Genomic DNA, 27229 nt, shown 5'->3' on the forward strand with positions numbered 1-27229 from the left:
GATGTTTGAAAATTAAGAGAATCAGATAATATAGGAAGGTCTAGCTGAGGTAGAGGACCAGCCAAGATCTATTGAATGGCGGTGCAGCCTTGAAGATGTTGAATGATGTTCTAATGTCAGATGTGGGGAGGGGGAAGAAACATAATCTGCAGGACATACATGGGTGCTATTCCTACCAATAGGTGCAGGACATACATGGGTGCTGTTCCTACCAATAGGTGCAGGACATACATGGGTGCTGTTCCTACCAATAGGTGCAGGACATACATGGGTGCTGTTCCTACCAATAGGTGCAGGACATACATGGGTGCTGTTCCTACCAATCTGAAGGAATTTCTGATTTCCTTCTGTTATTTTGCAGGTTCATTATTAAATTTTTTACTGTACAGGTTTATTTAATAAATATTAAAAACAGATCTTAAAACAAATATTGAGTGTAAGAGAAACTGATTTCCACTGACCTTGCAATAGGTTCCTCTGTCTGATGGTAAATATTGATCCGGCCAACAAAACTGTAGGTAAAAAACATCCCAAACATGGTCATTAGCAGAGTGGTTTGTGTGAGTTAAGAGAATGAGTCCAAATTCTGCAGGTTCGTGAGACAGCTGGGAAAGTGCAGGAATCAGAATAATCTACATTGCTATATCCTCCTCCCATTACAATTAGAGGAGATGGGCTGGCAGCATTCATCACTTCCTCACTGCCGAGATGGACTCACTGAGCAACTGAAGATGACAAGCGAAGGTTCAAATTGTTTACAGCTCTAAACATGTCTCAATAAGAGAAATACGGCACTGAAGATCCCTGAGATTCAACGGGTGACCGAGGGCCTCCTGAAGCGGTCCATGTCCAAATGCAACAAGACGTGGACAATATCCAGGCATGGGCTGGCAAGTGGCAAGTAACAGTCACAGAATCACAGAAAATACAGTGCAGAAGAGGCCCTTCTGCCTATTCACGCCACGCAAGTGCCAGTCAATGATCATCTCCAACAAGAGAGAATCTAACCATCGCCCCTTTACATTCAATGACATTACCATTATTGCATACCTCACAATCAACATCCTGGGGGTTACCATTGACCAGAAACTGAACTGGACTAGCCACATTAATACTGTGGCTGCACAAGCAGGTCAGAGCCTACGAATCCTGCAACAAGTAACTCACCTCCAGACTCCCCAAAACCATTTCCACAATCTACAGGGCACAAGTCACAAGTGTGATGGAATACTCTCCATTTGCCTGGATGAGTTCACCTCAAACAACACACAAGAAGCTTGACACCATCCAGCACAAAGCAGCCCCGCTTAATTGACACCCTTTCACAAACATTCATTCCCTCCATCACCGATGCACATTAGCAGCCGTGTGTACCAGGTACAAGTTGCCCTGCAGTAACTCACCAAGGTTCCTTAGACAGCACCTTCCAACCCCACAACCCCTACCACCTAGCAGGACAAGGGTGGCAGATACCTGCGAACACCTCCACCTGGAATTCCACTCCCAGGCACTCACCATCCTGACCGGAAATATACGCCATTCATTCACTGTCACTGGGTCAAAATCCAGGAATATCCTCCCTAACAGCACTGTGGGTGTTTCTACATCAGAGGGACTGTAATGATTCAAGAAGGCAGCTCATCACCACCTTCTCAAGGGCAATTAGGGGTGAGCAATGAATGCTGGCCTAGCCAGCAAAGCCCACATCCTGTAAATAAATAAAAAGTCACCTCACACAGGTTATCCTGAGCATTCCGACAGAGATTCCGAAAGGTCAGGGTGTGGGGTGCTAGGGCGGGATTATGGGGAAGATCTGGGGAGGTTCAGGTTTAACAACAATAATTGATCATTTGGCCAGTTTGCAGATGATCATAAGACGACAGAAATACAAATGATCACAAACAGAACTGAGGGGTTAGAAAAATATCTCTTCGCACTGGGTTGTTAAACTTTAAATTCTGGTACTCGGCCTGTGAATTTTTATAATCATAGAATGGCAACAGCACAGGAGGAGACTATCTGACCCATCATCACTTCTATACTCACTTCCTTCAATATCCTTGGATGCATCTCATCTGTTCTCAGCGCCTTGTCAGATATCAGTACAGTCTGTTCAACAAATCCTCCTTATCAATGTTGAACCCTTCTAAGGACATAATTTCTTTGACTGTCACCGTGTCCTGGGTAACATCTACCTCCCTGGTAAGGACAGATGCAAAGTATTCATTTAATACCTCAGCCTTGCCCCTACTTCCTTGTGTAAATCCCCTTCTAGGTCACTAATTGGCCCTACTCTTTTTAACCACCCTTTTACTATTTATCTGCCTATACAAGATAATTCCCCTTTATAGTGGCTGTCAGTCTTTTCTTACAATCCCTCTTTGCTTCTCTAATGAGCTTTTCACCTCCCTCTGAACCTTCTGTATTCCTCTTGGTTCTCAACTGTATCTTAATTTCTGTCTCCTCTTTCATCCAGTGAGCTCTGGATTTGTTTGCTCTACTTTTCCCAATTAAGGGAATATACCTTGCCTGTGTCCAGACCATTTCTGTTTTGGAAGGTAGCCCACCGTTCAGCTAGTATATCCCGCCAACCTTTTGTTCGAGTCCAACTGGCCCAGCTCTGTTCTTGCCTCATTGATGTCGGCTCTCCTCCAGTTAATTATTTTTACCCTGTATTGCCTTTTTTTCTTTTCTATCATCATGCTAAACCTTACAATACAATGGTCACTGACTGCGAAGTTTTCCTTCACTGACACTTGATCCACTTGCTCAGCCTATTACGATCCCAGACCAGACCCCAGCAGTGGCTATGATACTGGCCAGAACCCCAATATTTTACTCTAATTTTGTAAGACTGTGAGGAAAGGATACCTCGCTCCAGGAGTCATTGCACACAATATCCTGCTATTTCTTGGCTTGGAAACTATTATGGAAAGTTTGCCAGACCTGTCCACAGTGTTGGCTCCACTGCACCTATTTCAGCACAAAGAAACCAAATGAAAACAAGGATCCACAGAGCAACAGACTTTCATGGATGTGAAAGCACTGCTGCAACTGGCTAATCTGCTGGTCCATTTTGATCCAGACATGGAATGTACCCTGCCTTGTGACGCCTCGCCCTACAGTACGGGGGTGGTACTCTCTCGTTTAATGGAGGATAAGTCCAAAATCTCATTGCCATTGTTATAGATGCAAAACCAAAGGCTGAAAAGGGATAAAGAGGGTCTAGCTATCATTTTTGTGGTGAAAAGCTTCTATCAGTACCTCTATGGTCGTTCATTCACCATATCTACCGACCACAAGCCATGAGTCCTTTCAGTGAAGTGAAATGTATGCCTCCCATGGCCCCAGCAGGAATACAGCACTGGGCACTTACATTGTCAGCATATCAGAACAATATCGTGTACAGAACAGGAGAACCCAACACAAACGCGGATGCGTTAGAGTCGTCTCCCTTTACTGGATTTGCCATCCAAGGTCTTGTGTCCTCCCGAGGCAATTTTCTTACTCAAAAGACTTGCACATTCTCCAGTAAGTGTGAAGCAGATTAAGCAGTGGATGGACGGAGATCTTATTCAGGCACAAGTTTAAATATTTCTGATGCAAGGGTGGGCAACAATCATAGAAGATGATGAGTTGAAACTGTATGTGAAGTGTAGGGGTGATAAGTATGCAGGATGAATGCAAACTGTGGGGGTCAAGAGTGGTCGTTTGCCCCCTGGTTGTTCGCGAGTCATGGATGAAATTCATGAGGCTCATCCCAGTGCTTCTAGAATTAAAAGTCTAGCCAAGTCTAATACAGATCTGCACTTGGGAGGACAAAGTGAAATCGGATCGGCATGTCAGATGAACCAGAACTTGGAGAATGTGCAGACTCCGCACTTCATCCTTGGGAGTGGCATGGTCCAGACAGAATGTGAACTTTGTGGGACCATTCATGAACCGCATGTTTTTGGTTGTAATAGATGTGCATTTGAACTGGTTGGCCGCACATCGGGAAGCAGTGGCATAGTGGGATTGTTGCTAGACTAGTAATCCAGAGACCCAGAATAAATATCTGGGGACCGGGGTTCGAATCCACCACGGCAGGTGATGGAATTTAAACTCAATAAAATATCTGGAATTATAAAGTCTAATGATGACCATGAATCGGTTATCGGGAAAACCCATCTGGTTCACTAATATGGTTTAGGGAAGGAAATCTACCATCCTTACTTGGTCTGGTCTACATGCGACGTGGTTGACTCTTAACTGCCCCCAAGAGCAATTAGGGATGGGCAACAAATGCTGGCACAGCCTCAACGCCCACATCCCATGAACGAATAAAAAAAAAAAAACATCATGAGTAATGTAACAGGTTATCTGAGAATTTGCAACTCATGGTCTAGCTGCAGATTAGCTTGTTTCGGATAAATGCGGATAAAAACTACATTTATAAAATAAATAAATAATCTTTGTCACAAGTAGGCTTACATTAACACTGCAATGAAGTTACTGTGAAAATCCCCTAGTCGCCACATTCCGGCACCTGTTCGGGTACACAGAGGGAGAATTCAGAATTCTCAGCTGGTACGTAATTGAACCCACGCTGCTGGCCTTGTTCTGCTTCACAAACCAGCTGTCTAGCCCACTGAGCTAAACCAGCCTTGCTAATTAGTGAATTATTTAAGAATTCATGCAAAAGAATGGTATACGCTATGTGTGTACTGCACCTTTTCATCTGGTTTGGCGAAGCAGGCTGTTCAAACTCTGAAGGAATGATTGAAGAGAATCGCAGGTGATATTTTGAGTACAAAGTTCTCAAGATTTTTATTCCAATGTCGTATTACATCACAATCCACAACCAGGCTCTCTCCAGCACAATTGTTGTTTGGTAGAAAGCTGAAGTCTCCTCTGGATCTGCTTCATCCAGATCTCAAGACAAAAAGTGAGCAGGAGACAAGAGAAGCAGAAGGAGGAACACGACTATCCCGCCAGAGACGTAGTTACAAATTTTGGTAGTAGACAGAGGTGGTTACTGGGAATAATTTTAAACCAAAATGGTCCAGTATCTCAGATTGTGAGATTGCAACATGGAAGAGCTGTTTGCAGACAGCAAGACCATATTCATTTACGTTATGGCTCAAGAGTCAGGAAATGGAGGCAGCACGGTGGCGCAGTGGTTAGCATTGCTGCCTCACGGCGCCGAGGTCCCAGGTTCGATCCCGGCTCTGGGTCACTGTCCGTGTGGAGGTTGCACGTTCTCCCCGTGTTTGCGTGGGTTTCACCTCACAACCCAAAGTTGTGCAGGGTAGGTGGGTTGGCTTAGCTGTCCCTAGAATGTGCAAACTCCACACAGACAGGTGATCCGGGGCCGGGATCGAACAGAAGGCAGCAGTGCTAACCACTGCACCACCCTTACAGAGTTCTTATCCTTTCTCCTATGTAATTGCTTTACTGGCATCTGTTGAGGGTTCAGAGCATGTGCTCACTGTCAGGCGGATGCACCTTTAAGAAATGGGTGTTTATCAAATAGCTGCAGTGATGTCAGTGTGGGTGGAGCTGGGCTGTCTGTCTTTCACTTTTGTTTTGAGCTGGCAGCAGCCTTGTGTTTAGTTTTGTTTTCAGAGGTGAAGAGCTGCATTCACAGCAAGCAGCTGTGTAATGATCTCTCTCTCTACAAGCTAAGAAATGTCTCCAGATCATTGATGATTTCAAAGTAATATCTGTTTCTGTAGAGCATTTAAACCTGCTGTCTTTATTTTTAAAAAGGTTTTAACTTATGGATGTTGTTTGGGAAGTTATTAAGGGTTGCCTATAGAATATTGTAATTGGGAAAGTATCAGTATTTGTAGTTGATAAGATGTTCACTGTGTGTTTATAAAATGTTAACTGGATTCATATGTTTTAAACATGCTTTAGCTCTTTGTTGCACCTGTAAAGTGGGCCTTTGTGCTCCCCATAACCAAAATCTATTTAAAGTTGTGGGTCAGGTGAACTCCATGAGATACTTTGGTGTTCTCTAAACTCTGGCCCATAATTAGAGGTGACCTGTAAGCAAGACCTGTTTTACTAGAGCTCTTGTTTTTAGTTATCATTGTTACTAGGTTAGGTAATTTGGACATTCTGAATTCTCCCTCTGTGTACTCGAACAGGCTCTGGAATGTGGCGACTAGGGGCTTTTCACAGTAACTTCATTGCAGTGTTAACGTAAGCCTACTTGTGACAATAAAGATTAGATACGTTACTGCTGTTCTGCTGAGAGAGTCAAATTTTTATTAATTTATATAAATAAGATCCTTCATTTAAACAATGCATTATACTGCTTTATGGACAAGTTATCACACTGATAACCGTCTATCATTTTTCTGCTAAAGAGAGTGTAGGTGTCAATGTCCTGATGTCTTCTCTCTTGGATCAGTCTTTCTTGAAAAGGTTCCAGGGTCTTTACAGTTAGTTTGTCATGGAGATCACAGCCCAGTTACCAACAGCCCTGGAAAGCTGCTGTTCCCCTCCGCCAATGATGTCCTCTCGAGAACAGGCGAGTGCCTGCATGTATCCAGAATGTCTTCCCAGAAAGATGACAACACTGTGAAAGATTGAATCCTTTTCTAGTGACTTGGGTCAGAGCAAGTGGGGCGGGGAAAGATTAGGAATTGGACAGAACATGTAACAATAATGGAGATTGCAGAAGTTCAGAAAAGGAATGCAAATAGTTTAAGAAATAGATTAACATTATTAAAGACGTTAACAGTATACTTGGAGGCATTACCATCGCTGAATCCCCCACTATCAACATCCTTGGAGTTACCATTGATCAGAAACGGAACTGCACTCACCCCATTAATAGTGTGGCGACAAGAGCATGTCAGAGGCTAGGAATCCTGTGGCAAGTAACTCACCTAACTCTCCCATCTGCAAGGCGCAAGTCAGGACTGTGATGGAATACTCCCCACTTGCCTGGATGAGTGCAGCTCCAGCACAAAGCTGCCGCTTGATTGGCACCTCTTCCACAAACATTCACACCCTCCACCACCGGCGCTCCAGTAGCAGCCGTGTCTACCACCTAAAAGACACGGGTCTGCAGTAACTCACCAAGGTTCCTTAGGTTGTACCTTGCAAACTCACTACCATCTGGAAGGACAAGGGCAGCAGATACATGGGAACCTCACTAGCTGGAAGTTCTCCTCCAAGTCACTCACCATCCTGACATGGAAATATTTCACCATTCCTGCATTGTCGCTGGGTCAAAATCCTGGAATACTCTCCCTAACAGCATTGTGGGTGTACCTACACCACATGAACTGCAACGGTTCAAGAAGGCAGCTCACCACCAACTTACCAAGGGGAATTAGGGATGGGCAACAAATTCTGGTCTAGACCGCGATGCTCACATCTCAAAAATGAATGATGAATTGAAAGAAGTTTGTAACGAGTTAATAGTTATGGTAATGGGTCAGTGGTATGTGTCATGATGCAACGGTGACATCAGCAGTCATGTGCTAGAGACTCTATAGAGTAGATGGACAATCTCATACTCAAGACAGATGTACCTACCATGTAGTCTATCTTGTATATAACGTTAATAAAGTTGTTTTGAAGTAATCAGCCTGGGTCAAACTAGAGTTACTTGTGAGTAAAGGGAAAGCTTTGCTGTATAGGATAGGCCACAAGATGACCCACAAAACACCAGGCTTCCCTAAAACGGTCATCCGAAACTATGGATGCTTCAGTCCCCAAGTCTGACCCACAATCTTGTGTTTCGCGCATCTCTGCTTCCTGGCCCTTAGGCAGTGCTGCCCCTTGTCTACTGGACGATGGGCTGGACGATGGGCCAGTCCTGGTGTGACTTCCCTGCCTTTAAAGTGGTCGGTGTGCTTTCATATCTTCCGCTCCTTGATTTTCACTAAACAAGAGATGGTCCAGTCTTCTCCACTACGGTCCCTGGTCCCCACCGGGCACCGATTCTAAAATTCCAGACATATACCATGTCTCCTGGCTGGAAACATCTAACCTGCTTCTGTCAGCTATGGTATAGTTTCTTAAGATCCTGTTTTTGCCCGACCTTCCAGCTAATATGAGATGGAAATGTCCATCTAAGGCAGGTCCTCAGCCTTCGGCCCATCAGCAATTGTCCCGGTGCTACCCAGCTCGTTATATGCAGTGTGGTCTGATCGCTAAACAGGAACTGCGCCAATTTTGCATCCATGGACCCTGTGACATAAAAAAGGGCAACACGGTAGCACAAGTGGTTAGCACTGTGGCTTCACAGCGCCAGGGTCCCAGGTTCGATTCCCTGCTGGGTCACTGTCTGTGAGGAGTCTGCACGTTCTCCCAGTGTCTGCGTGGGTTTCCTCCGGGTGCTCCGGTTTCCTCCCACAGTCCAAAGACGTGCAGGTTAGGTGGATTGGCCATGCTAAATTGCCCTTAGTCTCCAAAATTGCCCTTAGTGTTTGGTGGGGTTACTGGGTTAAGGGAATAGGGTGGACGTGTGGGCTTGGGTAGGGTGCTCTATCCGAGAGCCGGTGCAGACTCGATGGGCCTATTGGCCTCCTTCTGCACTGTAAATTCTGTCTGTGACTTGTTTCTTTTTTTGCTATAAATTTAAAGTACACAATTTTTTTTTTCCCAATTACGGGGCAATTTAGCGTGGCCAATCCACCTATCCTGCACATCTTTGGGTTGTGGGCGTGAAACCCACGCAAACGCGGGGAGAATGTGCAAACTCCACACGGACAGTGACCCAGGACCGGGATTCGAACCCGGGACCTCAGCGCCGTAGGCAGCAATGCTAACCACTGTGCCACATGCCGCACCCAGTCCCATTGCTAACCACTGCGCCACGTGCCGGCCCGTGGCTTGATTCTTCATGCCTCCCTTCAAGGTGTGCACCTCCACTCAGCCACGCCGTTTGAAGAGAGCCGGTACGGGGCGGTCCCTATGTGTTTTACACCATTCGTCTGCATGAAGTGCGATAATTGATCGCTAGTAAAAGGGGTGCTGTTTTCAGTAACGAGCACCTCCACGATGCCATGGATACTAAACGATTGGCGTAACGTCTCAATGGGAGTCCTTGAAGTGGTGGTCAGCATCCAGTGAATATTAACAATTTCAAGTGGGCATCAACAAGTAGCAGGAACATTGACCTTTAAAAAAAATCTGGCGGAATCAGCGAGTAGCCATTCCTAGGGCCAGCCTGGCCACTCCCAGAGCTGAAGAGACGCTGCTGGTCAGGGCTTTTGATGCTCCTGACACTCACCAACCTCTCTATGTCGCCATCCAGTCCCAGCCACCATATGTAGCTTCTGGCGAGCATCTTCATGTTGGACACTCCCGCATGTCTATTGTGCAGGACCTGCAATGTGTCTTTCCTGTCTTAGTTCGGGACCAGAACACTGGCTCCCCATAGGAGAATGCTTTCATCCACACAAAGCACTTGTTGTTTATTCGCGAAAACCCACAGCTCGTCAGGCAGTCTTCCCTGCAGTCCCACATGCAGGACAATGTGCTGAATCTTAGCTAAGGTTGGGTCCTTTTGTGTCCACTCGTGAAACTTCGAGGCTGTGACTGGCAATGTGTCCATAAAATTCAGCAGCAATACCACTGTCTGCACTACTGGCAGGGACGAGGAGGAGCATCAGCAATGGGAGTCAGTTTAAGACATCCGTGTGCGCAATTTGTGCACCCGCACGATACTCATACTCAAATGCTGCCAATAACAGTGTCCATCACTGTTGTCATGCAAAAGTGTCTTTAAGAAATGGATGTGTAAGCAATGTACCTTTAAGAAAACAATGATGTCAGAGAGTGGGTGGGGCTAGGCTTTAGGTCAACCATTTTGCAGGTTTTTAGTTTCAGTTTAAAAGCAGTGTCTGTGTGTTTCCAGAGAGCTGCAAGTTTTGCAGTTTGGTTTTGCTGAGAGCAGCTAAAAAGTAGAAAGCCAGTTTGCGACAGTCTCTGCCATTCTACAGAAAATATATATATCCTTTAACCTGATGTGATTCTGTTTAAAGGTGTTAAGTCTCTTGGAAGTTTGAAGGAACATTTTAAGAAATGATTTACTGTTGCAATATTTTCTGAGTTATCTTTGAAGGGGTGTTAAGAGATCCAATGTTTATTAAAGATGTTGAGTTCATGGAATAAACAGTGTTTTGTGTTTAAAAACCCAAGTGCCCATAATTGTAATCCCACACCTAGGGAAAAAGCAGTGTGCTCGGAAAAGCAACAAATCCATTAAAGGGAGAGGTTGGTTCAACTCCATGATACATTTTGGGGTTCTCAAAACGCCTCGCCCATAACACTGTTTATCGATGGGATTGCCTTGTCCTCCTTCAACAGGCTGAACAACAGTTTGTGGTCTGTTATGATTGCAAAGCACCGCTCATAAACCTGTGTGTGGAACCTTTTGACCACAAAAACTATGGCTAACCCTTCCTTTTTCATCTGAGCATATTTACACTCTGCATTGGCCAAATTCCTTAATGTATAGGCTACTGGCTTCTCTGCTCTATCGTCCATCCTGCAGGACAATACTACCCTGATGCCATGTGGGGATGCATCACATGTGATCAAGAATGGTTTGGGTCAGTGCATTAGCAGCCTGGAGGACAACATTTGTCACTCTACCTTCACAAACACCTCTATTTGCAGTGCCTTCCATGCTCAGTCCTGGTGAGTTTTTTTTAAGGAGTGTATATATAGCAGTGTAAGTATGGTTGCCAAGTTCGGGTTGAATAAGCCGTACAATTTATGAGTCCGAGGCATGGCCTTAGTTCTATAGTGTCCTCAGGTATGAGGCCTTGGTTTATAGCTCAAACCTTCTTTCTGTCGGGTGCAAGCCTCCTTGTCGACCCAGTACAGACTGTTATGTGACCTCCTTCACCTGCAATACACATTTGCCCCTTTTTAGGCAGATGCCTGCCTCAAGAGAAAAGGCAGAGGTCTTCCTCTAAATTATCCAGGTGGCCCTTTTCGGTGGCTCTGGTAATCAAAACGTCGTCTAAGTAAACTGCCACCTCGGGAGCCCTTTAACGACGTTCTCTGTCACCCTCTGGGAGATTGCACAGGTGGATGATACTCCAATTGGAAGCCTGATGTATTGATACACACCCATGTGGGTATTGATGATCACATATCTCCTGAACGCCGCATCCAACTCCAACTGGAGATACAAGAGTGACACCCAGCCAACTTTGCATAAAGGTCCTCCATGTGCGGCATTGGACACCTATCCAATCAGGAGGCTTTGTTCACTGTCAATTTGTAATTGCCATACAGGCGAACTATCTTATCCACTTCAGCACGGGTACTACAGGTGCTGCCCACTCCATGAACTGCACAGGGTGAATAATCCCCATGCTTTCCAGCTGCCCGAGCTCGTCGTCCATCTTCAACAACAGGGCGGAGGGAGCTGGGTGGGCCCCAAAATACTTTGGTTGGACTTGTGTCTATGCAAAATTTGGCCCAGGCCTTCCTGGAAAAATTCTGGGTATTTCCCTTGGATCTCATACAACTCCCCAGTGCCCATTTTGAAAATCTGTTGCCAGTCCAGGTGGAGCCTCTGCAGCCAGTCGTGGCCCAACAGACTGGGTCCAGGCCCTTGTGCGACTATCAGCGGCAAGCAAATGGATTGCTGCCCATAGGCAGAGTAATTGTTGTGCTCACGATAGCCAAAGGCTCCCCCATGTATGTTGCCAAATGTGCCTCAGTCTCCCGGCGTTGGATCGCTATATAGACTTTCCGGTATGTTTTTTGTCCTATGATTGGGTTGGCAGCCCTTGTCATTTTCCATTTCTAGCAGGTGGACATTAACCTGGACAGTAATTTTGATGGGGGCTATTCTTGGTGCAGCAATGCACTCGTCCTCCTCAGGTTGTCCTCGATGTAAAGCCCTGGCTCTAGGTCAGTGTGTTCCCAGACCAGGGTCACATGTTGGTTGATAGTTCTGGCGTTCCTGATCCCCAAGGTTCATCTGACCACAGGTGCAGCACCGCTGTGATTCCTCATCCAGAGACTCTGGGGGAGATGTCTCGCTGGATCTCGAGGCCTTCGGCCAATGGGTGCGGCCCCAATGCTGCTTGAGCAGTGGCTGTGGCCCACAGACTCTACTCTTTCGGGGGTGTTGCTCGTCAGAATGGTTGGGCGCCCAACACTAATATCCCGATATCTAGTGAGCCCTGAAATTCCTGGATTCCCTTCTCCGGATACCTCTGAAATTCCTGGATTCCCTTCTCCGGATACCTCTCTGGCCTGTATCCGGTCCAAAGAAAGTTCAGCCAACAACTAACGTTGAGTCGCCACGTTGTTTATGCCACACACGGGGCGGTCCCGTAGCATCTCCGGACGCAATGGCCCATGGTCACAATGCTCGGCCAGCTTACTTAGGCATGTCAGGAATTTTGTGACCGACTCCCCCGGGGTTTGCCCATGTTGTACCTGTACCTTTGTACAATCACCGATGGTTTGGGGTCCCAATGGTCCACCAGAAGTGCTGTCAGCTCATCAAAGGTTTTTGAATCTAGGGCAGCAGGATAGGTCAGGATTTTTATGACGCTAAAGGGAGGGGCCCCATAGGCAGTCAGCAGTATTACCTTTTGGTGTTCGTCTCCTGTATTGGCATTCGATCGGAAAAAGTAGCGGATTTGCTCAGTGTACTGGGCCCAGTCCTCTACGCCTGCATCAAAAGCATCAAGCTTCCCGAAGAGCGGCATTTTTAAAATTTCTGACCTTGTTCCCTTGTCGTGAAATTCAACCATGGTCCGGACATACAGAATCACAACCTGTAGTTCACTTTCTCCTCGTTGCTAATATAATATTCACAGAGGTCCAGAGAATATTTAAACTTAAAGGTTTATTGAGTTAAAGACATACAAGGCCGCATCGCAGCAGGTAGTACATCCAATCCCATCCGAAGATGCCAGTTCTAAATGCTGACCAGCTTTATCGGTCAGATTTAACGAGCCACAATGTTAAACCTCTGTCCCTCTGCAGGGAAGCTCAGATCATCACAATGGGTCTCGTGGGGGGTTACAGAGCCCTCGCTGTTTGTTGCGTGTAATTATAAATGAGTTGGAATTAAATATGGGAGGTATGATTGGGAAATTTGTTGATGACATAAAAGCTGGCCATGTAGTTGATCGTGACGAGGATAGGTGTTGACTCTGGAATGATATTAATGGGTTGGCTGAGTAGGCGGAAAAGTGGCAAATGGAATTAAATCTGGAATAGTATCCATTTGCAGAGAGAAAACAAAACTAGGAGCACAGAGTAAATGGGAGGCTATTGAGAAAGGTAAAGGAAGTGGGAGACCTTGTATGACCACAGGTCCTTGAAGGTGGCAGGACAGCTGAATAAGGTAATAAGGAAAATATTGTTGTTGACAAGAAGAGGGTTAATTTAAACAGCCCAGATTTCTCCATTCACTCCATCCATCAACAGAAGTGTTTTTGATTCCCTCCTTTAAGTAGTGACGTATTTTCCCCAATCCTTCAGTTTTGGTGTGATCCAATTTTCAATTAACACACGTACTGCAAGCTCGAGATAACAAAGGGTGTTGATGTATTTGAGACACACACAAAACAAGGGAAGACGTTTTGCAATGCCCACCCTTTTTGCATTCATGCAATAAAATAGGGATTTGGGTTCAGAGAAAAGACCATGATAAAAATTAGAATTATGGTTTCACATGAGTCCAGGGACTGGCTAGTCAATGTCCAATGAAAGTTCTTTTAGATGGCCTGTTCTGGCATAATTCCTGGGCTTAGTCCCTGGAACTCCGTTGAAGATGCAGCAGTATACTTGTGTCCTGGAAATGAGTTCACTCTGCAAGGTTCTTTCTGAAGATCAGACTTTGGAGGGAGATGGAGGTCAGTGGCAGGCTGCTAGCCTTGAACGTGCTTCTCTTCAGAGGTTAAACCACAACAAACGATCAAATTTAAAAGCTGTGTAATTAAAGGAATTCAAACACGCTCAAGTCTCGGTGATGTGACATGGTCATGTCGAGTCTCAATATTCAGTGAACAAGACGCCTTGTTTAAATCACTATTTTGAGCAGATAATTGTACAATCATTATCACAACATTAAAGATGAGGAGTCAAACAGCTCTGCCTTTGTCCACAGCTGGCTGGGGAAGGCGTCCTGTCTACTAGTCTTTTGTGTTGACTTGTTCATTCAATGTGACGAGTGTTACATTCCAGAAGTTTGATGTTTAAACGTCTCAGGAATTTCCAGAACTATCATCATGTGGTCAACAGCAGCAGTCAAGATATCAGTCCAGCCATTTGCCCATTTAAAAAATATACAAGTAGCTAGGTTAGCATAGATATATATATGTTCCCTCCTGTCTCCTCGTCAGGGCAATATGGAATGCTTTCCTTTATTGGGCGAGGTATCAAATACAAAAGCAGAGATGTAATACTGGAACTGTATAAAATGCTAGTTAGGCTTCAGCTAGAATTTGGTGTACAGTTTTGGTCACCACATTTCAGGAAGGGCAGAATTCTCTGGAGTGTAGATTTACAAAAATGTCACCAGGACTTGATAATTGGAGCTCTGAGGAAAGATTGGATAGGCTACAGTTGTTTTCCTTACAACGGAGGAAGCGGAGGGAGTGACAAATTAAATTTACAAAATTATGAGGAGCCCAGATAGGGTAAACTGGGAAGACCCATTTCCCCTGGTCGTGGGTATATTACCAGGGGGCATAGAGTTAAGGTGATTCATAAAAAGATTAGAGGGTGCATAAGGGAGAGCTTTCTCACTCAAGAGGGTACTGGGTGTCTGGAATTCACTGCCTGAATTGGTGGTTGAGGCAAAAACGCTCAATGTATTTAAACGGTACGTGGGAAGGTGGGATTATAAAGGGTACCTGGGTGCCCTTTAGCTGGCATAGATAAAATGGGTGGAATGGCCTCCTCCTGTTGTAACTTTTCTATGGTTAGTTTATTTGCCCATACACAAAATGTGAAAAGGGGATTGCAACATTGCCTCCACACTCAGACTGTAAAGAAAAGGAATAGAGAAAAGACAAGAGTTACAGTGTAGAGTCTGCAGAGAAAAGAATACGTCTTTCACGTGGGTACCAGGGTCCTACAAAACCAATTCATTTCTATGTGTCTGCCTTATTGTGGAAGTAAGCTCTACTGGAAGAGTGAATTCTCCAGCACCAGTTTTTAACCTGCTGACCTCTGAAGAAATACATTATTTGACCTTTATTCTGATTTTGGTCAGTGGGCTGAAAATTGATACTGCATATATCACTTGTCCGTAAAACCATAGAATTCCTTCAGTGAAGTAGGCCATTCAGCCCATCAAGTCTACAGCAACCTCTGAAAGAGCATCCTACCTAGGCCCACTCCCAGTCTTATTGCCATAACCCCATACCCCACCTAACCAGCGCATCTTTGGACACTAAGGGGCAATTTAGCGTGGCCAATCCACCTAACCTGCACATCTTTGGACTGTGGGAGGAAACCAGAGCACCCGGAGGAAACCCACACAGACGCAAGGAGTAAAGTCCTCATTCATTAGTATCCATAAAAACAGAGTTCCAGACTTGCCGACTCCATCTCACAAATGTCCAAACTTTTGAAAAGGAACCCAGACTTCACCTTTCTACTTTCCCAACATTCAGACTTACCTCAGGCAAAAATCTTTGTATCACACAAGTGCCAGGCAATCTCCCAAGAGAGAATCTACACATCTACCCTTGGCATTTAATGGCATTAAGCTGAATCTCACACTATGAGCATCCTGGTCACCACTGAACAGAACACCGAACTGCATCAGCTGTAAAATACAATGGCTGCAGGGGGTCAGATGCTGGGAATTCTACAGTGAGTGTCTCAGCTCCTGACTCTTCAAAGCCTGTTCACCATTACAAGGCACAAGTCAGGATGGGATGGAATATTCTCCACCGACCTGGATAAGTGCAACAACAATCAAGAAGTTCACCGGCATGAACAATTTGATTAGCATCCCATCCATGACTTTAAACATTAATTCCATCCACCACTGGCGTACAGTGGCAGCAGTGTGTACTATCTGAATGATGCAGTGCAGTGGTTCAACAAGCCTACCTCAACAGCGTCTTCCAAACTCGTGATCCAAACCACCAAGGAGAAGGGCACCAGACACATGGGAACACGACTGCTGCAGGTTCCCCTCCAATCCACACCTCACCCTGGCTTGGAATTACACTGCCATTCTTTCATTGTCACTGGATCAAAGTCCTGGAAATCCCTTCCTAACAGGACTGCGGGTGAATGTGCACCCAATGGACATCAGTGGTTCAAGAAGGCAGCTCCCCACCACCTCATCCAAGTGCAATAAGGGATCGGCACAGAATGCTGGCCTTGCCGACAACATTCACATCCCGTTGAAGAATTTTTAAAACCCCAGACGAAGCTGGAACAATGTTTCATAAAGGTTTATCATGTCCTTACTGTTGTACTCTACATACAAAGTCTACAATCCAACATGTGGGTTTTTTTCTCAACCAGCAGAGGTCACTCTCGACCAACAGCCTTTTAGAATTGTACCCTTTCGCTCGCCATTGCATCTTCTCATTCTGTATTTCAAAATATATCACTTTACAATTTTCTACTTTAAATTTTATCTGACATGTTCATCCATTCTACCTACCTCTCTATGTCCTCTTGAACCCATCATTATGCTGCTCACAGTTCACAATATTTACAAGTTTAGTGTCATCTGCTAATTTTGAAATTATGCTCTGCTCAAGCGTAGGTCATTAATATAGATCAGGAAGAGCATTGGTTCCAGTACCGATCTCTGGGCATCTCCCCTATATATTTTCCACTGCCGACACCAGTCTTCTTCCCTATACCTCTCAACCTCACTTTTCTCCTTTGAGATCACAGAATCGCAGAATAATACAGTGCAGAACAGGCCCTTTGGCCCATCGAGTCTGAACTGCCCACCTAATCCCACTGGTCAGCAGTTGGCCCATAGCCTTGAATGTTATGACGTGCCAAATGCTCATCCAGGTACTCTTTAAAGGATGTCAGGCAACCCGCCTCCCAGGCAGTGCGTTCCAGACCCTCACCACCCTCTGGGCCAAAACGATTTTCCTCAAACTCCCCCTCATCCTCCTGACCCTCACCTTGAACTTGTGTCCCCTCGTAACTGCGCCTTCAACTAAGGGGAACAACTGCTCCCTATCCACCCTGTCCATACCCCTCAATCTTGTACACCTCGATCAGGTCACCCCATCAGTCTTCTCTGCTCCAGCGAAAGCAACCCAAGCCTCTCCATGACGGAAATGTTCCATCCCAGGTAACATCCTGGTGAATCTCCTCTGCACCCGCTCCAGTGCAATCACATCCTTCCTATAATTGCAGTACGAAGTCTTACAACACCAGGTTAAAGTTCAACAGGTTTGTTTCGAATCACTAGCTTTCGAAGCAATGCTCCTTCCTCAGGTGAGTGAAGAGGTATGTTCCAGAAACATATATGTAGAGTCAAAAATGCAAGACGATACTTTGAATGAGAGTCTTTGCAGGTAATTAAATCTTTACAGGTCCAGACGGAGCCACTGGAGAGAGGGATAATCACAGGTTAAAGAGGTGTGAATTGTCTCAAGCCAGGGCAGTTGGTAGGATTTCATAAGCCCAGGCCAGATGGTGGGGGTTGAATGTAATGCAACATGAATCCAAGGTCCCGGTTGAGGCCGTACTCATGTGTGCAGAACTTGGCTATAAGTTTCTGCTTGGCGATTCTACGTTGTCGCGCATCCTGAAGGCCGCCTTGCAGAACGCTTACCCGAAGATCAGAGGCTGAATGCCCTTGACTGCTGAAGTGTTCCCCGACTGGAAGGGAACATTCCTGCCTGGCAATTGTTGCGCGACGTCTGTTCATCCGTTGTCGCAGCGTCTGCATGGTCTCGCCAATGTACCACGCTTCGGGACATGCTTTCCTGCAGCGTATGAGGTAAACAACGATGGCCGAGTCGCACAAATATGTACCGCGTACCTGGTGGGTGGTGTTCTCACGTGTAATAGTGGTATCCATGTCGATGATCTGGCACGTCTTGCAGAGATTGCCATGGCAGGGTTGTGTGGTGTCATGGTCACTGTTCTGAAGGCTGGGTAGTTTGCTGCAAACAAGTTTGTTTGAGGTTGTGCAGTTGTTTGAAGACAAGTAGTGGGGGTATGAGGATGACCTTGGCAAGATGTTCGTCTTCATCGATGAAGTGTTGAAGACTGCGAAAAATGTTGTAGTTTCTCCACTCCGGGGAAATACTGGACGACGAAGAATACTCTGTCCGTTGTGTCCCGTGTTTGTCTTCTGAGGAGGTCGGTGCGGTTTTTTGCTGTGGCGCGTTGGAACTGTCGATCGATGACAGAGACCACAACACCGATGCGCGACAAGGTAGAATCGCTGGGCAGAAACTTACAGACAAGTTCCGCACACGGGTACGGCCTCAACCGGGACCTTGGATTCATGTCACATTACATTCATCCCCCACCATCTGGCCTGGGCTTGCAAAATCCTACCAACTGTCCTGGCTTGAGACAATTCACACCTCTTTAACCTGTGATTATCCCTCTCTCCAATTGCTCCGTTTGGACCTGTAAAGACTTAATTACCTGCAAAGACTGGCATTCAAAGTATCGTCTTGCATTTTTTACTTTGTCTATGTATATGTTTCTGGAACCTACTGTTGCTAATTGTGTTCTCTTTATTTGGCTCTGAATATGGCGGTCAATATGGTCGCCTTCCTTAATTCTAATTACGTTTTGCTCTAGAGTCGCCAGGTATCTCTCGATACCGCCACAATGTTCAAACCAAATACTGATCAAAGACTCGATACACTAGTTAGTTATTTCAAAGTCACATGCTTATTTATTTACACACACAGTTAAATATACTCATGCACAAATTCTACAGACTAAACTATCACCACTGCTAAAGCTAAACTTAGCTTCGGGCACCCACTCAGTCAGAGGAACAATGGCCGTTGTTCGTTTCTGAGGCTGCTGGGGTCGAAGTGGAGAAGGGGAACAGCTAAGGTCGTCTGTCTGGTAGCGTGCGTTGGCTTTGGACTTACTTGCTCTGGTGCAGCTGTTGGGCAGGTCTCTCCTCGGTGACCAGTGTGGTCACTGTAACTTGAAGGTGTACCTGTGCAAGAGATCCTAGCTGTTCAAATGAAGGCAAGCATCCAGCAGAGGGCAGTAGTGTGGAGCTGCTGATTGGCTGTTGTGGGGGAAATTTGCATACATGCATTGTGGTCACCGTAACTTGAAGGTGGTTTGTGGAGGAGCTGTTGTCAAGTGACACTTAATACCGAAACACTTCTTCAAGTGTTTCCCTCCCTACCCCCTCCACTAACCAAAAACAAACAACCGCTGTAAGGATCCCAGCCGAGAGGAAGGCTCGAGGGCAGGTAAAAGTAGAAAGAAGTTGAACCGTGACGTCACAGCCTGCAGGTAAGTGATTGACTGATGACTGGTAAGTAGTTTTTCTTTTCCCAGAGGTATTATCGTGCGGGGCGCAGTGGTTGCTGAGCGAGTGCTAGCTGAGAAGGGGAGTAATTTTTTTTTTTAAACTTACTGTAGGGAGTTTCCAGCTGAATCCAGACGGAGTGAGGACAGAGTGACTGCTGGGTAAACAGTAAAGATTTAAATTGTTTGCGCAGGCCCATAACAGCTGATTGCCGTTTAAGTGTATTATTTTTACCTGTATTTAAGTTGGGCAGTTTCTAAACCCGAGACACCATACTTGTAGTGTCCCCCACCCTTCCACCTCCTGCAACCCAAGGGGTAGAGTGAAATACAGGTAAGCTCTTTCTTTCTTTTTCTATCCAGAGGGGTTGGCAGGGAAGGCAGTGCAATGTTCCCCCTGCAGAATGTTTGAGGTGAGGGACGCCGTCAGTGTCCCTGCAGATTTCATCTGTGGGAAGTGCACCCATCTCCAGCTCCTCAGAAACCACGTTAGGAAACTGGCGCAACTTCGGATCATTCAGGAGGCAGAAGTGGTTATAGAAAGAAGTTTCAGGGATGTAGTTACTCTAAAGAATAAAGATAGATGGGTGACGGTGAGAGGGGTTGGGAGGAAGCAGTCAGTACAGGGATCCCCTGTGGTCGTTCCCCTTAGTGACATGTATACCGCTTTGGATACTGTTGGGGGGGACTTAGTGGGGTAAGCCATGGGATACAGGTCTCTGGCACAGAGTCTGTCCCTGTTGCTCAGAAGGGAAGGGGGGGGAAAGAGGAGTAGAGCATTAGTCATTGGAGACTCCATAGTTAGGGGGATAGATAGGAGATACTGTGGGAACGAGAGAGACTCGCAGTTGGTGTGTTGCCTCCCAGGTGCCAGAGTCCGTGATGTCTCGGATCGTGTTTTTGGGATCCTTAAGGAGGAGGGGGAGCAGCCCCAAGCCGTGGTTCACATAGGTACCAACGACATAGGTAGGAAACGGTATAGGGATGTAAGGCAGGAACTCAGGGTGGAAACTTAGATCTAGGACAAACAGTTATTATCTCTGGGTTGTTGCCCGTGCCACGTGCTAGCGAGACGAGGAAAAGGGAGAGAGAGGAGTTGAACACGTGGCTATAGGGATGGTGCAGGAGGGAGCGTTTCAGATTCCTGGATAATTGGGGCTCATTCTGGGGTAGGTGGGACCTCTACAAATGGGATGGTCTACACCTGGGCCAGAGGGGTACCAATATCCTGGGGGGGAAATTTGCTAATGCTCTTCGGGAGGGTTTAAACTAGGTCAGCAGTGGATTGGGAACCTGAAATGTAGCTCCAGTATACAGGAGGTTGAGAGTAGTGAGGTCATGAGTACGGTTTCAAAGTTGCAGGAGTGTACCGGCAGGCAGGAAGGTGGTTTGAAGTGTGTCTTCTTCAATTGTCGATTCCAGCGGGAGCGGAGCAGGTTAGTCAATTTCAGCGGGAGCAGTGCGGAAGTGATTTCTTGGAGGCAAGTCTCTCCTTTAAAAACAATTGTCTTTGCAGGAGCGGAGCTTCTGAGACGACCCTCATCAATAAATTCTGGTGGAGAGGAAACCCGAGACACTCCACGTGTAGTGTCTCCCACCCGCCCTCCTCCTCTAACCTAATAATAAAACCCATTGGTCTGAGGTAAGTACCATATTTTATTATTATTATTTTTTTTTTTTAATTTAGTTGATAGCCAGATCTTGGTAGAAAGTTAGAGGGATGGCAGGGAAGGGAGTGCAATGTTCCTCCTGCAGGATGTTTGAGGTGAGGGATGCCGTTCGTGTCCCTGCTGATTTTACCTGCAGGAAGTGCTGCCATCTCCAGCTCCTCCAAGACCGAGTTAGGGAACTGGAGCTGGAGTTGGAAGAACTTCGGATCATTCGGGAGGCAGAGGGGGTCATAGATAGCAGCTTCAGGGAATTAGTTACACCAAAGATTGGAGATAGATGGGTAACTGTAAGAGGGACTGGGAAAAAGCAGTCAGTGCAGGGATCCCCTGCGGTCGTTCCTCTGAGAAACAAGTATACCGCTTTGGATACTTGTGGTGGGGGGGGGGGGGACGGGACTTACCAGGGGTAAGCCACAGGGTACGGGCCTCTGGCACGGACTCTGTCCCTGTTGCTCAGAAGGGAAGGGGGGAAGAGGAGCAGAGCATTAGTAATTGGGGACTCGATAGTCAGGGGCACAGATAGGAGATTTTGTGGGAGCTTGAGAGACTCACGTTTGGTATGTTGCCTCCCAGGTGCAAGGGTACGTGATGTCTCGGATCATGTTTTCCGGGTCCTTAAGGGGGAGGGGGAGCAGCCCCAAGTCTTGGTCCACATTGGCACTAACGACATAGGTAGGAAAGGGGACAAGGATGTCAGGCAGGCTTTCAGGGAGCTAGGATGGAAGCTCAGAACTCGAACAAACAGAGTTGTTATCTCTGGGTTGTTGCCCGTGCCACGTGATAGTGAGATGAGGAATAGGGAGAGAGAGCAATTAAACACGTGGCTACAGGGATGGTGCAGGCGGGAGGGATTCAGATTTCTGGATAACTGGGGCTCTTTCTGGGGAAGGTGGGACCTCTACAGACAGGATGGTCTACATCTGAACCTGAGGGGCACAAATATCCTGGGGGGGGGGGCGGGGGGGGGATTTGTTAGTGCTCTTTGGGGGGGTTTAAACTAATGTAGTAGGGGCATGGGAACCTGGATTGTAGTTTTAGGGTAAGGGAGAATGAGAGTACAGAGGTCCGGAGCACAGATTTGACGTCGCAGGAGGGGGCCAGTGTTCAGGTAGGTGGTTTGAAGTGTGTCTACTTCAATGCCAGGAGTATTCGAAATAAGGAAGGGGAACTGGCAGCATGGGTTGGTACCTGGGACTTCGATGTTGTGGCCATTTCGGAGACATGGATAGAGCAGGGACAGGAATGGATGTTGCAGGTTCCGGGATTTAGGTGTTTTAGTAAGCTCAGAGAAGGAGGCAAAAGAGGGGGAGGTGTGGCGCTGCTAGTCAAGAGCAGTATTACGGTGGCGGAGAGGATGCTAGATGGGGACTCATCTTCCGAGGTAGTATGGGCTGAGGTTAGAAACATGAAAGGAGAGGTCACACGATTGGGAGTCTTCTATAGGCCTCCAAATAGTTCTAGGGATGTAGAGGAAAGGATGGCGAGGATGATCCTGGATAAGAGCGAAAGTAACAGGGTAGATATTATGGGAGACTTTAACTTTCCAAATATTGACTGGAAAAGATATAGTTAGAGTGCATTAGATGGGTCGTTTTTTGTACAGTGTGTGCAGGAGGGTTTCCTGACACAATATGTTGACAGGCCAACAAGAGGCGAGGCCACGTTGGATTTGGTTTTGGGTAATGAACCAGGTCAGGTGTTGGATTTGGAGGTAGGAGAGCACTTTGGGGAAAGTGACCACAATTCGGTGATGTTTACGTTAATGATGGAAAGGGATAAGTATACACTGCAGGGCAAGAGTTATAGCTAGGGGAAGGGCAATTATGATGCCATTAGACGTGACTTGAAGGGATAAGGTGGAGAAGTAGGCTGCAAGTGTTGGGCACACTGGATAAGTGGAGCTTGTTCAAGGATCAGCTACTGCGTGTTCTTGATAAGTATGTACCGGTCAGGCAGGGAGGAAGGCGTCGAGCGAGGGAACCGTGGTTTACCAAAGAAGTTGAATCTCTTGTTAAGAGGAAGAAGGAGGCCTATGTGAAGATGAGGTGTGAAGTTTCAGTTGGGGCGATGGATAGTTACAAGGTAGCGAGGAAGGAAAACCCGAAAGCTTTCTATAGGTATGTCAGGAATAAGCGAATGACGAGGGAAAGAGTAGGACCAGTCAAGGACAGGGATGGGAAGTTGTGTGTGGAGTCTGAAGAGATAGGCGAGATACTAAATGAATATTTTTCGTCAGTATTCACTCAGGAAAAAGATAATGTTGTGGAGGAGAATGCTGAGACCCAGGCTAATAGAATAGATGGCATTGAGGTACGTAGGGAAGAGGTGTTGGCAATTCTGGACAGGCTGAAAATAAATAAGTCCCCGGGTCCTGATGGGATTTATCCTAGGATTCTCTGGGAGGCCAGGGCAGAGATTGCTGGACCTTTGGCTTTGATTTTTATGTCATCATTGGCTACAGTAATAGTGCCAGAGGACTGGAGGATAGCAAATGTGGTCCCTTTGTTCAAAAAGGGGAGCAGAGACAACCCCGGCAACTAGAGACCGGTGAGCCTTACGTCTGTAGTGGGTAAAGTCTTGGAGGGGATTATAAGAGACAAGATTTATAATCATCTAGATAGGAATAATATGATCAGGGATAGTCAGCATGGCTTTGTTAAGGGTAGGTCATGCCTCACAAACCTTATCGAGTTCTTTGAGAAGGTGACTGAACAGGTAGACGAGGGTAGAGCAGTTGATGTGGTGTATATGGATTTCAGCAAAGCGATTGATAAGGTTCCCCACGGTAGGCTATTGCAGAAAATACAGAGGCTGGGGATTGAGGGTGATTTAGAGATGTGGATCAGAAATTGGCTAGCTGAAAGAAGACAGAGGGTGGTGGTTGATGGGAAATGTTCAGAATGGAATTCAGATACAAGTGGAGTACCACAAGGATCTGTTCTGGGGCCGTTGCTGTTTGTCATTTTTAATCAATGACCTAGAGGAAGGCGCAGAAGGGTGGGTGAGTAAATTTGCAGACGATACTAAAGTCGGTGGTGTTGTCGACAGTGCGGAAGGATGTAGCAGGTTACAGAGGGATATAGATAAGTTGCAGAGCTGGGCTGAGAGGTGGCAATGTAGAGAAGTGAGAGGGGAGTCACTTGGGAAGGAATAACAGGAATGCGGAATATTTGGCTGATGGTAAAGCTCTTTGAAGTGTGGATGAGCAGAGGGATCTAGGTGTCCATGTACATAGATCCCTGAAAGTTGCCACCCAGGTTGATAGGGTTGTGAAGAAGGCCTATGGAGTGTTGGCCTTTATTGGTAGAGGGATTGAGTTCCGGAGTCAGGTGGTCATGTTGCAGCTGTACAAAACACTGGTACGGCCGCATTTGGAGTATTGCGTGCAGTTCTGGTCACCGCATTATAGGAAGGATGTGGAGGCTTTGGAGCAGGTGCAGAGGAGATTTACCAGGATGTTGCCTGGTATGGAGGGAAAATCTTATGAGGAAAGGCTGATGGACTGGAGGTTGTTTTCGTTGGAGAGAAGAAGGCTAAGAGGAGACTTAATAGAGGCATACAAAATGATCAGGGGGTTAGATAGGGTGGACAGTGAGGGCCTTCTCCCGCGGATGGAAATGGCTGGCACAAGGGGACATAGCTTTAAACTGAGGGGTAATAGATATAGGACAGAGGTCAGAGGTAGGTTCTTTACGTAAAGAGTAGTGAGGCCGTGGAATGCCCTACCTGCTACAGTAGTGAACTCGCCAACATTGAGGGCATTTAAAGGTTTATTGGATAAACATATGGATGATAATGGCATAGTGTAGATTAGATGGCTTTTGTTTTGGTGCAACATCGTGGGCCGAAGGGCCTGTACTGCGCTGTATCGTTCTATGTTCTATGTAATGCCAGGAGCATCCGGAATAAGTTGGGTAAACTTGCGGCATGGGTTGGTACCTGGGACTTCGATGTTGTGGCCATTTTGGAGATATGGATAGGGCAGGGACAGGAATGGTTGTTGCAGGTGCCGGGGTTGAGATATTTCAGTAAGCTCAGGGAAGGTGGTAAAAGAGGGGGAGGGGTGGCTTTTTAGTCAAGGACAGTATTATGGTGGCAGAAAGGACGTTTGATGAGGACTCATCTACTGAGGTAGTAAGGGCTGAGGTTAGAAACAGGAAAGGAGAGGTCACCCTGTTAGGAGTTTTCTATAGGCCTCCGAAAAGTTCCAGAGAAGTAGAGGAAAGGATTGCAAAGATGATTCTGGAAAGGAGCGAAAGCAACAGGGTAGTTGTTATGGGGGACTTTAACTTTCCAAATATTGACTGGAAACGCTCTAGTTCGAGTACTTTAGATGGGTCCGTTTTTGTCCAATGTGTGCAGGAGGGTTTCCTGACACAGTATGTAGATAGGCCAACGAGAGGCGAGGCCATATTGGATTTGGTACTGGGTAATGAACCAGGACAGATGTTAAATTTGGAGGTAGGTGAGCACTTTGGTGATAGTGACCACAATTCGATTACGTTTACTTTAGTGATGGAAAAGGATAGGTATATACCGCAGGGCAAAAGTTATATCTGGGGGAAAGTCAATTATGATATACCGCAGGGCAAAGGTTATATCTGGGGGAAAGTCAATTATGATGCGATGAGGAAAGACTTAGGATACATCGGATGGAGAGGAAAACTGCAGGGAATGGGCACAATGGAAATGTGGAGCTTGTTCAAGGAACAGCTACTGCATGTCCTTGATAAGTATGTACCTGTCAGGCAGGGAGGAAGTGGTCGAGCGAGGGAACCGTGGTTTACTCAAGCAGTCAAAACACTTGTCAAGAGGAAGAAGGAGGTTTATGCAAAGATGAGACATGGAGGTTCAGTTAGGGCACTTGAGGGTTGCAAATTAGCTAGGAAGGACCTAAAGAGAGAGCTAAGAGCCAGGAGGGGACATGAGAAGTCTTTGGCAGGTAGGATCAAGGATAGCCCTAAAGCTTTCTGTGTCAGGAATAAAAGAATGACTCGGGTAAGAGTAGGGCCAGTCAAAGGCAGTAGCGGGAAGTTGGGCGTGGAGTCCGAGGAGATAGGAGAGGTGCTAAATGAATATTTTTCGTCAGTATTCACACAGGAAAAAGACAATGTTGTCGAGGAGAATACGGAGATTCAGGCTACTAGACTAGAAGGGCTCGAGGTTCATAAGGAGGAGGTGTTAGCAATTCTGGAAAGTGTGAAAATAGATAAGTCCCCTGGGCTGGATGGAATTTATCCTAGGATTTTCTGGGAAGCTAGGGAGATGGCTGAGCCTTTGGCTTTGATCTTTAAGTCACCTTTGTCTACAGGAATAGTGCCAGAAGACTGGAGGATAGCAAATATTGTCCCCTTGTTCAAGAACGGGAGTACTGACAACCCCGGTAACTATAGACCAGTGAGCCTTACTTCTGTTGTGGGCAAAATCTTGGGCTTTTCACAGTAACTTCATTTGAAGCCTACTTGTGACAATAAGCGATTTTCATTTCATTTCATTATCAAGAGATAGGATGTATAATCATCTGGAAAGGAATAATTTGATTAGAGATAGTCAACACGGTTTTGTGAAGGGTAGGTCGTGCCTCACAAACCTTATTGAGTTCTTTGAGAAGGTGACCAAACAGGTGGATGAGGGTAAAGCAGTTGATGTGGTGTATATGGATTTCAGTAAAGCATTTGAGAAGGTTCCCCACGGTAGGCTACTGCAGAAAATACGGAGGCATGGGATTCAGGGTGATTTAGCAGTTTGGATCAGAAATTGGCTAGCTGGAAGAAGACAAAGGGTGGTGGTTGATGGGAAATGTTCAGACTGGAGTCCAGTTACTAGTGGTTTACCACAAGGATCCGTTTTGGGGCCACTGCTGTTTGTCATTTTTATAAATGACCTGGAGGGCGTAGAAGGATGGGTGAGTAAATTTGCAGATAACACTAAAGTCGGTGGAGCTGTGGACAGTGCGGAAGGATGTTACAAGTTACAGAGGGACATAGATAAGCTGCAGCGCTGGGCTGAGAGGTGGCAAATGGAGTCTAATGCAGAAAAGTGAGAGGTGATTCATTTTGGAAGGAATAACAGGAAGACAGAGTACTGGGCTAATGGTAAGATTCTTGGCAGTGTGG

General features: G+C 46.3%; 1 protein-coding gene across 1 annotated transcript in view; it reads right to left on the minus strand.

Annotated features, from left to right (window-relative positions):
* Window positions 1-27229, minus strand: part of LOC140391742 (phospholipid-transporting ATPase IH-like) — a 250203-nt gene that overhangs the window by 198925 nt on the left and 24049 nt on the right. The window contains exon 8 of the mRNA XM_072476552.1: window positions 462-512. Coding sequence (XP_072332653.1) covers window positions 462-512 — 51 coding nt within the window. The remainder of the gene's footprint in view (window positions 1-461; window positions 513-27229) is intronic.

This window comes from Scyliorhinus torazame, chromosome 15 (genome assembly GCF_047496885.1).
Source record: "Scyliorhinus torazame isolate Kashiwa2021f chromosome 15, sScyTor2.1, whole genome shotgun sequence".
NCBI lineage: Eukaryota > Metazoa > Chordata > Chondrichthyes > Carcharhiniformes > Scyliorhinidae > Scyliorhinus > Scyliorhinus torazame.